The following is a 15,644-nucleotide window of genomic DNA, read 5'->3' on the forward strand; positions in this document are numbered from 1 at the left end:
CATTGTTGTGTAATTCTTCTTTGTGAGCAATGAAATATTTCTTTGGTATTGTATATTTAAATGTCATGTTTACATCTTATTTACCCTGTTAACGTACTGTTCAGTTTTTTCTTATGTGTATAAAAAGATGTGCTTTGAATGTGAGTAAGCTGACCTGTAAATAAAACAACTTGATTAAAATAGCAAACTTTGCATTTTTGTTTTTAATTTTCAACTGAGTTTTAATAATGTAAATGTAATGCCATCTAAGGAATGTAACAGACTATTGACTTAATAAGGTCTTGACCATGTTTATAAAGGTTTGTCTGAAAAATATGCTCATATTAAATTACTAATGGGTTTACAATTGTGAGGCTAAACAGAAAAACTTTGGCCTCAATGGATCTGAGACACTTAGAAGAACTCTTGATCTACCAGCCTGGGGTGAGGCTTAAAAAGCTCAAATTGAAATTTCTACTTCCACCTGATTAAAACGATGGCTACACAGTTATAGACCATCTTGTATGTTACTGAACCTGCTAGCAGAAGAGAGGTACCACAAATTCTACTTCTCTATCTGTCTTGGCCATGGTTGGAAACTTTTGGTCTTTTTTAGCACACAGGTCAGAGTACAAGGTGCTTCAGGGAAGATATAATTTTAAAACTGAGGAAAGTGGTCCTGATATCACAATGATGCCAATTCCGAAACATCTTTCCCATGAATGAAGCAATCTGTGATTCTAGTTTTATAAAACAGATGAACAAAAATTTCTATACTAATCATTTCTAAAAAGTTAATTTACACTGAAGTCAAATTTAATTATTTTATATGTTCAAATTCTTATCTGTCAAGTAATACAAACATACAATCATTTCTGCTTTTATTTTGCAGCTTGGCAACAAGTCCAAACAGCAACAAGAAGAACAACGAGTGCTGCAGGAGTCAGAGTGATGCGTGTGTAGTCCAGATCTCACCGTCATGACGTCAGTGTAGTTGTTTGATTTGAGACAGAGAACACTGCGGCAACCTGAATCCAGCATTGTATAAGACAATCTATTCAACAACTAATTCTAAAAACAGTGTTTAATTGTGTGAAATTTTTTGGCTTTTTTAAAGCATTCAGTTGTTAAACCAAAAGAAGATTTTAAATATTTTCATAGCGTTTTATTCCTCTGAACCATGAACCACGAAACTCATGCCTAGCTGAATATCTGGACTTGGATGTTCTGCCATTACATTTTAATAAAGGGCCATGGTAATCTAATTTTACATTAATAAAATATGATTCAATTTGCAAAGGGAAAGATTTTAGTCTTCTAAAATAAGATTCTTTATAGATATGTAGATACATACATACATATACATATATATATATATATATATATATATATATATATCAGGAGTTCTTCTTTGTTTTGGCCTTTATGTTTATGAAAGAAATGAGTGAAATGAAAAATACTTTATTTACAATTGCACTTTCCTCATATGATAGAGTGTTTTGTTAAAGTGCACCTTTCTGTCCCTGAGCTTATTGTATTATTTGCTTCAAAAACAGGAAGTTTTTGATTTATTTGGTCATGTTTTGAGCTTACAGCATCATACAACTTCAGCATCAAAACTTATAAGACTTATATTAAATGTTAAGCACTTGATTTGACCTTTGATGAGTAACATTACTTGTTTTAGTGGTTTTCCAATGTCATTCCTGTCTCTCATCAGCTCTCTGTTCATATCTCAGTTGTCCAGCACAGAGTAGTCCTGCATGCCTCACCTCTTATCAAGCCTCCTCAGTGGCACACAGAGAGCAGACATGGCCATGTAAGGACTGTGCTGCCCATCACAAGCTATTACAGGAGGGTAGCAGATAAGATGGGCCACACATAAGACCCACCCCAGCATCACACCCCGGCTGAGAGTCCACGTTCAGTCATTCAGACATGGTAAGTCCTTCATTTTTAAAAAATCTTTTCAGCCAGTGATGTTTAAACAAACAAAAAAAAGTGCATTTAAGAACTTTTTTCTTTCTTGTGTGTGATAAGGGGTTAATTTTGGTTAATCTTCTCAGGCAAGTAAGAAGGCCTCCAATAAGAGACAAAGGGGAGCCCAGAAATCCTGCTCCAATGTTTTCTCCATGTTTGAGCAGTCACAGATACAGGAATTCAAGGAGGTACCGTGTTGGCTCTTTTCCTGTCTTTATACAGTTATTTTAGTACTTTTATTTAAAATTGTACTTTTTTTTTTCTGGAGCAACTCATTACTTTAATTTTCCACAATGATAATGATTCAAATGGAACATCCCTTAAAAATGGGAAACACAATTTAAAGTAGTATTTGTAAGAAAAAAATTTGACACTAATAATGTTTTTATGTTTTTGTACCACATATGATCCTATTCATTGATAAGAAATATGAGCCATAAATTTAGTTAAACCCTAATTTATTTTCTTAATCTAATCCACGCTGGGTTAAAAACAATTTTTCAGTTTTATTTATATTCATCTCTTTGATTTTAATGAACAATAACATACCCGTGGTCTTTGATTAAATTGAATAATGTAAAAATAAAATGTTCATTAAAATTTTTATTTAGATTGGTCATGATAACAATTTCTTCTTCCATGCAACAGGCATTCGGTTGCATTGACCAAGACAGAGATGGTGTTATTAAAAAGCAAGACCTAAAGGAGACCTATGCTCAGTTGGGTAGGTTGTTGCATTCAGTTTCACCATTTTCGATATTATTTTTAATAAAATGAACATTTATATCCTGATAGATTGGTAGACAGCAAATAACGAAAGAGTATAAATTTTTATTGTATTATTGCACTTGATATTAATTGGTTTTCTCTGTGCACATCTCTGTGTGTTTTTGTGCAAAAGGGAAACTTAACGTCAAAGATGAAGAATTGGAAGAGATGTTGAATGAAGGGAAGGGTCCCATCAACTTTACAGTCTTCTTGACCCTTTTTGGGGAGAAACTTAATGGTGATCACTATTTATAGAAGTTTTAACAAATTTTTGAATTCCTGTGAAGGACTTTCAGATGATGCTGATATTTTCTTTTTCTCCAGGTACCGATCCTGAAGACACCATACTTGCTGCCTTCAAACTTTTTGATCCTAATGCAACAGGCTTTGTCAACAAGGATGAGTAAAATACATTTTATGACTTTTAACTTTAATAATCTTCATATTTGACATAATACTAATAATCCTCTCTTCTTTCAATTTCTTTTTGCCTTGTTATTTAGGTTTAAACGACTACTCATGAACCAGGCGGATAAATTCAGTGCAGATGAGGTTTGTTTTTTTTAGTGGAACAGTTGAAAACAAGTCATTTCCATAAATTTCAGCAAGTAAATTTCAACTATATAAACTTTCAGGTGGATCAGGCCTTCTCTGTTGCTCCTATCGACCCAGCTGGGAACATTGACTACAAGTCACTCTGCTACATCATCACACACGGGGATGAGAAGGAAGAATCCTAAAGAAAGCCGACTGTTTAACATCTTCTGCTTGGGATTTTAAAACATAATTGAAAAAGTGGAAAATCTGAGTCAGTCAGTCTGTTGTAAAAGTTGCACTGCTGTTGATTTTAGGAAAGGTTGAAATTGTTTGTAAGCTACAGAAAATAAATTGTTGGACTCATTAAAATGTTGTAAATGATCACTTTACTGAAGTAAATCTTACTGTTACTGTGATCCTAAATGCAAAACTTGCTTCTCTCACACAAGCTAATGTGTTTAACTTCATTTCAATTCTGAAAATGCAATCCATTACAGTTAGTAAAACTGACACTAAACCTCAGATTTAAAATACAACTTTGAGCCCTGCCACCTGCAGGACATCTGTGGTGTATCAGTGATGGACAAGAAGCAGAGTAGCAAGAACTGGTCAGTCAGTCTGTGAAATAGTGCAGAAACAATCGCCTCAACTTGAACACAAACAAAACAAAACATGATTGCTGACTTCAGGAGGAACAAGAGTGAGCAAACAGCTGTTTGCATCCTGTGAGAAGAGGTGGAGGAATCCAAATACATGGGATTACAGCTGGACAACAGACTAAACTGGAAATGCAACACAGAAGCATCTATAAGAGAGGACAGAGCAGACTCTACTTCTTGAGAAAACTGAGATCCTTTAAAGATGTTTCATGGCCTTTATATGTCTGTGATGGAAAGCTGCAGCATCATCAGAGCCATCAGAACAAAATATAATCAAGAAGATGGGCTCTGTGCTGAAGACAACTTTGGAGCCACCGGAGCTGAGTGTACAGAGCTAAACACAGTCTACACAACACAGTAAGGAAACAACAGAGTGTGTTCAGTGTGAGGCTTCTTCAATGCTGCAAAACAGAAAGGTACAGGAGGTTATTCATTCCTGCCAGCAGCCATCGTCCTCTGGAGCAACACTTAATTGTTAAGTATTATCGTAATAAAAAATAATAAAAAAAATAAATAAAAAAAAAGGCTTTACAACATTGCATTTTCCCTCATGGAGTAAATAAAGTATATATATATATATATAGTATTTTATAGTATTTAAAGTAGTAAGTATTTTATATAGAATTGATTTTGTTTTTAAAAATGTATCTTTCTCTTTAAATTTCTATTATGTGAATAATGGGGTCAAATTTCTTACAAATAAGCGTATAATCATAATCCTAAAAATATTCCTTGTTTCTCTGGAGAAAGCTCAAACAGCCATGATGAAATCCTTTTAAGGTATAAATTAATACATTCTCCCTGATTCAGGCTCTTTTACTTAGTAGGTAAAAGGTTTTGTAAAGCAAAGTCCTGCTAAGAGGCCTTCCTACTTTTCCATTCTTTTTGGGGCTCTGTTGCCATGGATATGACAACAAACCCACCCCCTTCCCGTAAACTCCATGGCCATATTTTCTTGCTCACACAGCAAACAGCCACTCAACAACAAGCTTATGTGTGAAATTTTCTCATCTTTCTGCAACATTTGCAGCAAAAGGTTTGCATGCAGAAGACCTTAACTTTCTCTTCTTCATCATCTTTGCTAGATTTCTCACATCTGTGGCTCTACTGGCAGAGATGCCTATTGCTTCTGGAGCAGCAGGCAGGGTGGATGTAGGCGTAGATACAAACAAAAGATGGACACCAGATGGGCTGAAGAGAAATGAACAACTTGTCTTCCGTCAGTATGACTCCTATCTGCTACGGTGAGGTTTTCTGCAGCTGTGGAAGATTCTTAGTTCACATTGTGCAACACAAACAAAAAAGCTCTTTTGGCTTTTCTTGCTTAAATATAAAGGATTTTATTTTAAATGCTGCTTGTTTAAGCTGAGCAGAATCAAACATGTAAGCAGGTCATATCTCTGCAGAACGTCTGTTTTGCACTAATAGAAGAGACAGTAAGTCTCCCTTCCAATCGTGCATAAAACTTAATTTTGATGTGTTTCTTTGCAATGATAAACTTTTCCTTTTCAAAACAATTTACAGTCACCAGGAGCTTAAGCTAATGCAAAACAAAAGTAACCCACTGCAGGTAGGTATTCATCACTTAAAAACTGGTGTCTTTAGAGGTCAGGACACGCATGAAATTAAGTGTTTATTTTATTTTTGTGCAGGACTTGCAGAACAAAACTAATCCAACTGACCATGAGAGTGAAGGTGATAACACTGACACTTCTGTGCAAATTAAGATTCACATACTTCCAGATGAAATAATTAAAGCTCAATATTTCTTATTTTTTCTTTAAGGGGTTGAAGAGGAAATCCCACAGAAAAACAGTGATAACGCTTCAGAACCAGCATCCAGAGGGAAGAGGTCCAAAGCATCTAAGCTTTGTGTTATAATATGAAGCTCATACATCTCATGTTGATGTTTTATGCAACTCACTTACACACATTTTTATCTACTCCTACTTTACTACCAATCTCAGTGGGTTTTTTCAGATTTGATTCAGTTTAAAACAGCACAAATAATATTCAAAACCAGAAATAGTTTACTTCCCAAAACATCGAGAATTTATTTTCAGCGGGAGAAGGGGGTTATGATTCAGGAGGGAAGCTGAATTTAAAAATGCAGCATGTCAGAACAACTTAAGTATGTGTGTTTAAGTGTCAGGGGTAAAATTATGAAACAGCTTAACAAATCCATTAAAGGAAAGTAAAAACATAAACCAGTTTAAGAAAAGGTACAAAATGCAATGCAAAAAAATGCAAAGCTTGTAGAACAACAGTTTAACAAAGGATGGTGTTGATGGTGTGACAGTGTTGGAAGCCAGAAATATTGTGGTGTTTTGTTTTGTTTATTTATGTATTCTTTGGAGGGGGGAGGGATGGGAGTGTGTAAATTTTTTTTATTATTATTTTTTTGTATTATTTTTTATTGTAAAGCAGGAAGTTTGAGTGGTGTGATAGAGTTGGAGTGTTACAGTGTATTATAGAAATGGGGTAGGGCTATATAAGTTTATAATTCTGCCTACTCCTTTTCAGACATGAAATGTGAAGATGTAAATATTGTAAATAAAAGAACATGTTTGAAATAAACTTTTAAATTAAATGTTTCTGGGGTTTTTTTTGCCGATGATTCAGCTTTGCAGCTCTGTGAACAAACATCAAGACGGAGCCAAGTTTCCTGTTTGAATAGCTATAATGAGCCATATGTTTGTCAGGGTTAATTTCAGTTTGAAGGAGTGTTCATAGAGCTGTCAGCTGGAAAAAATGTGACATAGTTGGGTGCTCATTACAGTTCATTAGTTTACAGTTCAACTGCAATATCTAAATATGCACAGGTGTATTTTCAAATGCTTAAATCACATTAATCTCAGTATTTTTTTACATGATGCAAACTGAAGATAATTAAAATGATTTCATATTATCTAACAAATAGTATAAAAATACTTTTAAGCTTTTAAAAAACACACTGGTGTGCAGTTTGTAAGTTCATATTCTTTTTTATAAAGGAAAGACAAATTCATTAATTCAGTGTCTTTAACAAGTTTAACAAGTTTAACCACAGATGTCATTTACAGCAAATTTTCAGCTTTATGATTCAATCACAGCATTAGATAACTTAAGCAGTTTTAAAACAGAGTTTCCCCCTTTCTCTGCTTTAACAATGTTCAGTATTGCACTTGTGTTATCTGTAAATCAGTCAAGATTTCAGTATTTAAAGTCCATTTGCTGTACTCCATTTGCTGTCAGGCCCAGTTTGTGTGAAAATCATTGCAGCAGAGTGGACTTTTTCCACTTGATTGCATACTCTTCAAAAATAAGTAAGATAATTCGTTCATTATGCTTAAACACGAACTCAGTCACTGTTGCTGCTGTCATCCCCCACCACCATGGAGCTATACTTCTTCTGCTGCTGCTCTTTAAACGTTTCCTTCACCTTCGCCCTCTTTAGGCCTCCATCCCTGCAGCAGCAGACAGAGATAATTTAGACACCGGTGCTCTGATCGATCAATCTCATGCAACACCTGTTTCATGACATCTAGATAAATGATTGCATGTTCCTCTTTGAGAATGAATGAACTTAGAAGTGATGAGGTTGAAGCTTACCACTGTAGATCTACCAGCCCTCCCTGGCGAGCAATGGCCGACTTCACTCTGTTGGCAAACTGGACAGCATCCTCCCCCTCCTGACGTTTTAGAATAAAGAACAAACTCAATCTTCTGTGCTGTGTTTATTACACGTTGAACTTACAAAGTCACATTATGTGGACTTAGTTTCCTCGTGAGAAAAGTATTTAATTTTATTTTAAGACTTGGTTGGGTGAGATTATAAGCCTGCAACAAAAATGAATCAGTTACTTGATTTAATGGTGATCATGTCTACATAATGCTCTTAATTCACCTGAATGACAACAAAAAGGAAGAAAAAAAAAACAAAAAGTGCCATATTTAGATATTGTTTTAGATTGTTTTATCGGACTGGGTGTCGATTTTAAAATATCTTAAAGACATCTATGTGCCCTTGTTTGTTGTTGCCATAGCATAGATTCAATTTTTGCTTAGAAAATCAAAAAGGCACAAATATTTTTTTATCTTTTTATTTATTAGGTCCAATAAATAGTTGTAATTTTTATATTAGTTATCAAATTATTATTAATAGGCTACAGAATTCTGCCACATTGTGTGACATTTGATAATGACAGCCCAATGTGTGTGTGTGTGTGTGTGTGTGTGTGTACAGTAGATGAGTAACAGCACTCACCTGCTGGTGCATGGCCGGCAGGTACCAGACGTTGCAGACAAGGGCCCAGCTCGTCATCATCCTCAGCAGGTAACTCACCATGCTGTACTTGGAGCTGTTCCAGAAAGCATCTCCAAACTTTAGGTCATACTAAGAAATATTCAAACAGGACATTCAGTGAGGATCAGACATATGGGGCTCGGAAGACTACAGCAAATATTAATGAGAAATGACTTTTGGAGAGGACTTAAGTACCTTAATGGCAACTGGATATATTGTTGCTCCAATTTCAAAACTTCCCTTTTTAAACATCATAACAGATGTGTTGTTGATGCAGGTTCCTATGGAAACCATATATCGTCAGATGAAAAATTAGGCTGTATAAGCCTATGCCAAACAAACACAAACTGACACGTAATATGTACTCTAACAGCTGTCTGCCTACTCTCTTATCTGACATGAGCTAAACTAAAAATGCTCACTGAGTCTTTTTTTTAATGATACAAACTCCAAACCGAAGTGTCATGATCACACATACCCTCTGGAAAAATCAATATGGGAAGCTTTGTCTTGTCATTAACATGATCCTTCAACCTGCAAAACACGAAAGTTACTAATTGTATAATATTGACAAATTGACTTAGATATTGTTTATTTCCATATGAGATGATACATGAAACATCTGGACTCCAAACTACATGAGTCACTTTGTCCACAAGGAACCTTCCAGAACATATCTGATCATGTCTGGATAATAGGAGATGTATTAACATGTGATGTTTTCACTATCAGAAAAATGCCAACCTGTTTTACTGCCAACGAGACAGTGAACACAATCCAGAAAGACAAGAAAATACAAGCCTAACAAAAATGTGTCCAAGTTAAGGAGAGGAACACCAACCTTTTGGTCACTAGATGGCGATCTTTCATCTCTGCTCTTTCAAACCAGACATGAGGACAAGACCTTACCATGGCTCTCTGAATAACCCCCATCAGTCCTCCATGAACCTGCCCCACCTAAAATACAAATGTTGGAAAATATAACAGGCATTGTAAAAAATAATACTTCAGATTTAAAATATTACTGTACTGCCTTGCTGCTGGTTTCCTTGCATACCATAGCATAACAGCCATCGTTGCAGAGGATCACAATGTCAATAGGACTGGTGTGATTGGCAACACAGATTCCTCCTTTTTTAGGCCTATTTTCTCTGTTTTTTTTAAACAAAAGATGAAGGATGACATCAGAATTTGAATTTACTGTAAATCCAATTGTGATTCAGCATTTAATGAGAGTGTACCTGTTGTGATAGCGAATAGTAGCTGAGAGTCCTCGGGCACAGATTCTGTAGCACATCACATGGACCCACTCACTGAGCCAGAACTTTATCCTTAAAATACATACATTTATGAGCACACTTGAAGGACAATTTTAAGAGGGAGCCATTTCCTAGAGAATGTTAAAATCTATTTATGTTGGGATTGGGTATTTTTTATCATCACCTCCAGTTTGGAAGTAATCCAACTGCAGATGTTCCTATTACCAGCCAGCTCAGGCCAATGCCGGCAAGTGTAATCCTGGAAGAAGAAACACAATCAGTCTTCCATTTCTGGAAGCTTTTCCTAAATGTCAGGCAAAAATCAGAAGAAGCCTGGTTTGACTGCAAACTATTAGAGACCAGTTTAAAGAGTAGTAAGTTAAACTATGACTGTGACAAACACTGCCCATCCAAAAAAAGTCACGATCTGGGTTTAACTAACTAAATAGATAAGAGCTTTGCAATGGATAATTACTGCATGGATGATTATGTTTTACAGCTGTGGAGCCTTAAGAAAAAAAAACTTATCAGTGGGGCTAATATAAAAAAGGTTTAATTTTGGTAGGGAACATTGGACTCTGAAGCAATAGAAGACGGTCATGTAGTCTGATGAATCCATATTTACCCTGTTCCAGAGTGATGGGAGCATCAGTGTAAGAAGAGAGGCAGATGAAATGCCTGGGGAGCAGTCTATGATCTGGGGTTGCTGCAGTTGATCAGGTTAAGTTCAGCCACATTATGAGGCTAAAGAATGAAGTCAGCTGACTACCTGAATAAACTAAATCAGCAGTTTATTCCGTCAATGGATTTTTCAATGTAAGGATTTATTGGTCTCAAACTGAGTGGTTCAGGGAACATGAGACATCATTTTCACACATGGACTGGCCACCACAAAGTCCAGACCTTAATCGTATGATCTCCCATCATCAATACAAGATTTTAGTGAAAAATGAATGCAACTCTAAATGGAAATAAATGTTGTGACATTGCAGAAGCTTTTTTGAAATGATGTCATAATTAAAGTTAAAAGCAGTCCAACAAAATATTAGCGACATTTCTTTCTTTCTTTTTTTTTTTGCATTTTTCAGTCAAACTCAGCTCAAATATAATATTTGTACTAGATCAAAGAACACTGAAGACCCACCCAGTGAGGTTTGATTCAACATTTGACATCAATTCTGTCTGGAAGTTAGTGTTGTCTTTATATTAATACACCAGATCCAAAGCGCCATCTCACAGTCAGCAGTCCCCTCAGTATTTGTTTACCTGAGTGGGGCAAGGATGCAGTATCTCACAAAGATACCGAGGCCATAGACCAGTGTCAGCTTGAGACTTATGTACTCAAAATCATTGTTGGTGCGAGTCAGTAAGTTCCATGACACCAGCTCCTCGGAGGAAAACCGCTGAGTCACCTAAGGTTAGAACAGAAAGAAATGATCAGAAATCAGACACGTATAAACACAAACATTAAAGGTTTAAAATGCACAACGAGAATTGAAAAGTCAAGGAAAGAAAAATAATGTACCTCATCGTCTACAATGCTCTCAATTCCCCGTCTGGTGAAATAGAAACTGTCGCTGAGGGTAAAGTCACCACCCACTGATGGTTTGGGCCTACTGCGTCTAAGTTCCTCTAACTCTTTCTCCATAGAGCCATCTTCCCTCTGAATGAGACCTGGCACACACACACACACACGGCATCATAATTACAAAAATCAGTCAACCGAAGAGAAGAGTTATCTTAGCAGCAATCTAGAAGGTAGGTCAGCCTTGTTTGTTGTCTCCTTAGATTATATTGACAGGGCCAGAAGAACAAATAGTCTGAGTCAAGATAAAGAAAACCACAGTTAATAAAGCAACACATTATATTCTACAGGAATGAATTAGAAACTAATTAAAATAAATCAAACCACTGTGCTGTTCTGTACTTGAACTCCACAAACAGCAACACTGTATCACCTCAGCACTGAAGTGGAGAATGGCTCAACAAGCAGACATGTAACACTGATACCTACTGATAAGAGCCCAGATGAGATACTGCACTTAGATATAAAATATATGTCAAAGTTATTCACAGTTCTCTTGTCTTGCAACTTGAACTTTCCATGAAACTTTATCTTCATTAAAAAGCATGTCTCCTAAGGTCCTGTTGCTTTTGATCTGAAACATGATAATACACAAGGACAGGGCTGCAAGAAGTTTGACTGTGTGCTATCTAACTTTCCACCGACCAGGTCTCCGAACAGTTTAGACTCCACTTTATGTGATAATGCGGCAGGCAAAGTCCACAACCAGAGGTATCAAACTCTGTATTCAATATTCAGTCCAAACTTTTAGAACATCTGTCTTGTCTTAGTTCATTAAGCATTTCTAGTTCTTATAATCTTGTCCTTATTTTAAAATGTACCACAGACACACTTTGGACTACATTTGCTAACAAAACCAACATCTTCGTGTGCTCTGGTGAGGGGGGTTATACCATCCTTCACAACTAAGTGACTGATAAGGAAGTTGAGTAATTGCATTTTGTGAGATACTGTAGTCACACTATCCACAGTAACTCACCTTGTTGTCCATCACAAATGTTCTTTAGTTATAAAGTGCTTTTCATGCCAAAAAGTAACACAAAGTGCTTTACATAATGAAAACAATATGTGCATAATAAAATAAAACAAGCCTTTACACAACAAAGTATAACAGCAATTTCAAAATTTTCTAGTTTCTCTTTCATAGTCACACATGCATATATACACACACACACACACAAGAACGCAAAAACAAACCCCCATTTACCCCGCTTCTCCCTTCCTCTCTTTTCTGCCCGATCAATAAATCTAACCCCTTGTTTTTGTGTTTGTTGTCTCTTAATCAAATGTAGGTATAGAAATACTAATTAAATAAGCATCTGGCTTGACGCTGCTGGGAGGAAACAACATTTTGGGGATCCATCACATCCAAATATCTTGCAGATGTCTTCATGTATCCCAAAACAAAACCATTCAAACTGGCTGTGTAAGACTGCTTATGGCCTTATGAGAAAAAGACGAACCACTTTATTGGTAAATCAGCAACTCTTTCAAAACCATGATATCACTGCAGCATACCTGTCCAGACATGCAATACAGTTTTGTTTTTTTTGTAACTTGCATGTTTCATAACAAAGGATATGACTTTACCTGAGTATCTATCTATCTATCTATCTATCTATCTATCTATCTATCTATCTATCTATCTATCTATCTACTCACCATTAGAAGAAGCCTTGATTGTTTGTTCTTCTGTCTTTGTCTTCTGCATCAGAGTGGCCCACTGTGGAGGATAAAACAGAAAAGAGATTTTATGTTCATGTTTTTAAGGCATTCATTTTCTTTCTTGGATTGAGAAATACCACAGCTCATGATCAGAAGAAGAAGAGATGTGTCTTATCTCCTGCATGAGATCTAATCTGCATGACAGTACCTCTAAAGTTTTGACCAGGATGGTCATGTAGGTCTCAGAGATGCCCAGAGAGAATCCAAACATTGCTGGGAACATGATGAGGCTGACAATGAGATACAGCCAAATCTTCACTGCCCAAAGGACTCCTGCCCAAAAGTCATCCATCTCCAATGTATTACCTGAGGTTTATAAGCCCTGTGGCTCAGATGTAGTGATCCTGTTTATAAAAAAAAAAAAAAGAAAATATGTTTTTATATATTTTTCAAGTATAGTTACAGAAGAGGCAGACAATAATGAACCATCCTGTGTAGGACACTGGCATGTGTCATCAGCATGTGTCATAAGCATAAAAGGACAGCTACAAATGTATGGGCAGGGAACATAATCGTTGCCCTACAGTTGATTTAACAAGGTTTAAAGTCTCCGAAGGTCACACACCACTTCACTCACTCTGATCCAGAAAACAAAACACTATCGATCGGTATCACATGTATTGCTACCTATACTCGCCGAATAATCCAAACAAACAGACGGTTCTTGTATGGATAGACGGGGGAAATAAACGTGGCTGCATTAAGTCTGCTCGTTTGCTAAAATTATCTGTGGTAATATTACACCGGCTCAACTTACGTGTCAAACTTTAGTCCATGTCCTGTCTTTCTCTGAGGATTGAGCCACACACAGAGCAAACACACCCATTTACTGCGTGAACAAAGTTCACTGAGAGGGGGCCAGCAGCGCCCTCTTGTGGTCAGGCAGGGTAGAACAGACACGTGGATCATCGAAGATGGTCAGTGACCATTTTGTCCAAGTGCTTGGACAAATAAACTAAGAAACTGTTATCCTTAAGTCTGATAGGCATTTGTTTCCAATTTGACACACACACACACACAAACAACACATTTAGTCGAAATAATATTACACCAAGCCAACTAAAGACTGTCAGTAACATTAAGTCAAAGACTAAGATAGACAGGATCAGATTACTTATGCACAGAAACGCTTCACCTTTTGGAGAAGCGTGCTATTTTTGGATTAATTTGACTTGCTTTTGGAGAGGAAAGCGACGCTGCATTGATGGAGAACACTGAAGTGAGTGTTGGCTGCAAATCTAAAAGAAAAAAAAACTCACAAAAACATTCTGCAGTAAAGACTAATGTTCTGAAACAAAGCTGGAAACAGTGTACACCATATAGACCATATTGTTAGGGATGGCATGAGGAAAAAGAAAGAAAGAAACAAAGAAAAAAGAAAGATAAACTTTTCAACGCTCAACTCTGTTGGCTGAAACTTGGAGGACTCTTCCAGGGCAATGACAGAAACAGACTGAGTCAATGTGCAGATGTTCTCTGATGCTACTGCAAACAAATAAATGTAAAACATCTTGTGTACAAGAGATTGTTTTTAATTTTTTTTAACTTTTATTCCTGTTTACTTTGAGGGCTATTTTTGCACACATTTGCAAACACTATTCCTACTTAAAACTGATCCTGTTGTTGACTCACTGCTGATTGCATACACCAACTTGGAAGTTTAAAAAATGAAGAAGGAAAAAACTCATATTTAACATACAGTATGCAGGCTAGACATGCTACCAGTACATGTATTTTACTTTATATGATTTTTAGATTAAATAATCTCATTGCAGTATTGAGCTTAAACTACTGCAAATCATGTAGAAAGCCCAGTATAATACAGCCCCTCAGACAGATTACTCACCACAAAACAGTCTTAATGAGTAATGAGGCAACAGAATCCCTATGCTAATGCCTCCCTCTCCCACCTAAAACTAACAAAAGGTCTTGATTATTTTCCAGGTTCAGACATTTCACAGTCTGTTGAACATTAGTCTAACAGGGGACTTAAGGGGGTCAGTTTGGGGAGTGATAAGAGGGCAATTCATTCTGGGTTTGAATCTGATCCAGAGAGCTACAGTCTGGGCAAATTTTCATAAAAAATGCTGCTAGTTTTATGATACAATAAATCTTTTACATCCATCCATCTTTGCTTAATGAGATAGCTCTGACACAACTTGTCTCTGACATAGTTCCCTGTTCTGTGATCATATATCAGGTAAGTTTTCAAATACGCTGCCCAACAACGCACCAGTTGTTCTTTAATGTTGAGTGTGTTTTAGTTTCAGTAAAGCCATGCTTGTTAGCTCAAAGATAGCCATGTCTTATCCTTACAGAGAGCTCACTGCTTATCTGGCATGTTGGTTTTATTAGCTCCTGTAGGAGGAACTCCCCAGGTGACCCATTATTGTTGTTAGTGTTGGCTTCTCTGCCAGGGGAGGCTGAGGTTGGGCTCAAATGATATCAGCTTCAAGATAAACTGTCTTACACTGCATAGAACTGTGTGCTACAAGTTTAAATTATTTTAGTGTTGACCCTAAATTTTCCAAAAAGACCTTCTTTCAGAGGCCAAGTAATTAAAATGGCTAACTTTTTTATTCCAAATGTGTGTTGTCTGCTGATGCTTTCTCTTACTTTAAACACAAATTCAGTACACAACACGCGTACATCATTCTGAATACTAAAAAGCACATTGATACTAAACTTGACTTTTCTACCCCAAAATCTACAGCCAGAGTGATGCTGGTATGATGTAAGCCACTGACATTTAATACAAATGAATGGGTTTGTTTTTTAGTGTAGAAAATGATCTAGCACCATTAGGGCACCATAAAGGTTCGGGCCAGTCCTGCATAAATCACACACAACTAACCCACCACAGTGCT

General features: G+C 36.5%; 2 protein-coding genes across 4 annotated transcripts; one reads left to right on the forward strand and one right to left on the reverse strand.

Annotated features, from left to right (window-relative positions):
* Positions 1–546: 546 nt before the first annotated feature.
* On the forward strand, positions 547–3,592 carry myl7 (myosin, light chain 7, regulatory). Its single transcript, XM_041999315.1, has 8 exons — positions 547–963; positions 1,719–1,920; positions 2,046–2,147; positions 2,608–2,683; positions 2,861–2,965; positions 3,052–3,130; positions 3,231–3,279; positions 3,363–3,592. Exons 2-8 carry the CDS (start codon positions 1,918–1,920, stop codon positions 3,465–3,467), a joined length of 519 nt encoding a protein of 172 aa, XP_041855249.1. The 5' UTR covers positions 547–963; positions 1,719–1,917; the 3' UTR covers positions 3,468–3,592.
* A 2,736-nt stretch (positions 3,593–6,328) lies between these two features.
* On the reverse strand, positions 6,329–13,636 carry agpat9l (1-acylglycerol-3-phosphate O-acyltransferase 9, like). 3 transcript variants are annotated; one of them, XM_042000394.1, is made up of 14 exons: positions 13,535–13,636; positions 12,926–13,121; positions 12,715–12,775; positions 10,993–11,141; positions 10,734–10,879; positions 9,652–9,726; positions 9,450–9,539; positions 9,266–9,359; positions 9,050–9,165; positions 8,687–8,742; positions 8,404–8,489; positions 8,170–8,298; positions 7,515–7,594; positions 6,329–7,369 (listed from the first exon to the last, which is right to left on the reverse strand). In XM_042000394.1, exons 2-14 carry the CDS (start codon positions 13,067–13,069, stop codon positions 7,264–7,266), a joined length of 1,332 nt encoding a protein of 443 aa, XP_041856328.1. In that variant the 5' UTR covers positions 13,070–13,121; positions 13,535–13,636; the 3' UTR covers positions 6,329–7,263. The 3 variants fall into 3 exon arrangements, with proteins under 3 accessions (XP_041856328.1, XP_041856329.1, XP_041856330.1); XM_042000395.1 differs by lacking the exon at positions 13,535–13,636 and adding an exon at positions 13,409–13,489; XM_042000396.1 differs by lacking the exon at positions 13,535–13,636 and adding an exon at positions 13,405–13,427.
* Between the last annotated feature and the right edge of the window lie 2,008 nt (positions 13,637–15,644).

Source organism: Melanotaenia boesemani, chromosome 11 (genome assembly GCF_017639745.1).
Source record: "Melanotaenia boesemani isolate fMelBoe1 chromosome 11, fMelBoe1.pri, whole genome shotgun sequence".
Lineage (NCBI taxonomy): Eukaryota > Metazoa > Chordata > Actinopteri > Atheriniformes > Melanotaeniidae > Melanotaenia > Melanotaenia boesemani.

What these genes read in the sequence shown, in the direction of transcription:
- myl7 (XM_041999315.1), top strand. An exon ending in GGAGACCTATGCTCAGTTGG is followed by an intron (nt 2,684 to 2,860) that starts GTAGGTTGTTGC and finishes TTTGTGCAAAAG; the next exon opens with GGAAACTTAACGTCAAAGAT. An exon ending in ATAAATTCAGTGCAGATGAG is followed by an intron (nt 3,280 to 3,362) that starts GTTTGTTTTTTT and finishes ATAAACTTTCAG; the next exon opens with GTGGATCAGGCCTTCTCTGT.
- agpat9l (XM_042000394.1), bottom strand. Translation starts at nt 13,069, where the DNA reads ATGGATGACTTTTGGGCAGGAGTCCTTTGGGCAGTGAAGATTTGGCTG. An exon ending in GGATTACTTCCAAACTGGAG is followed by an intron (nt 9,540 to 9,651) that starts GTGATGATAAAA and finishes ATGTATTTTAAG; the next exon opens with GATAAAGTTCTGGCTCAGTG. An exon ending in TATATCCAGTTGCCATTAAG is followed by an intron (nt 8,299 to 8,403) that starts GTACTTAAGTCC and finishes AATATTTCTTAG; the next exon opens with TATGACCTAAAGTTTGGAGA.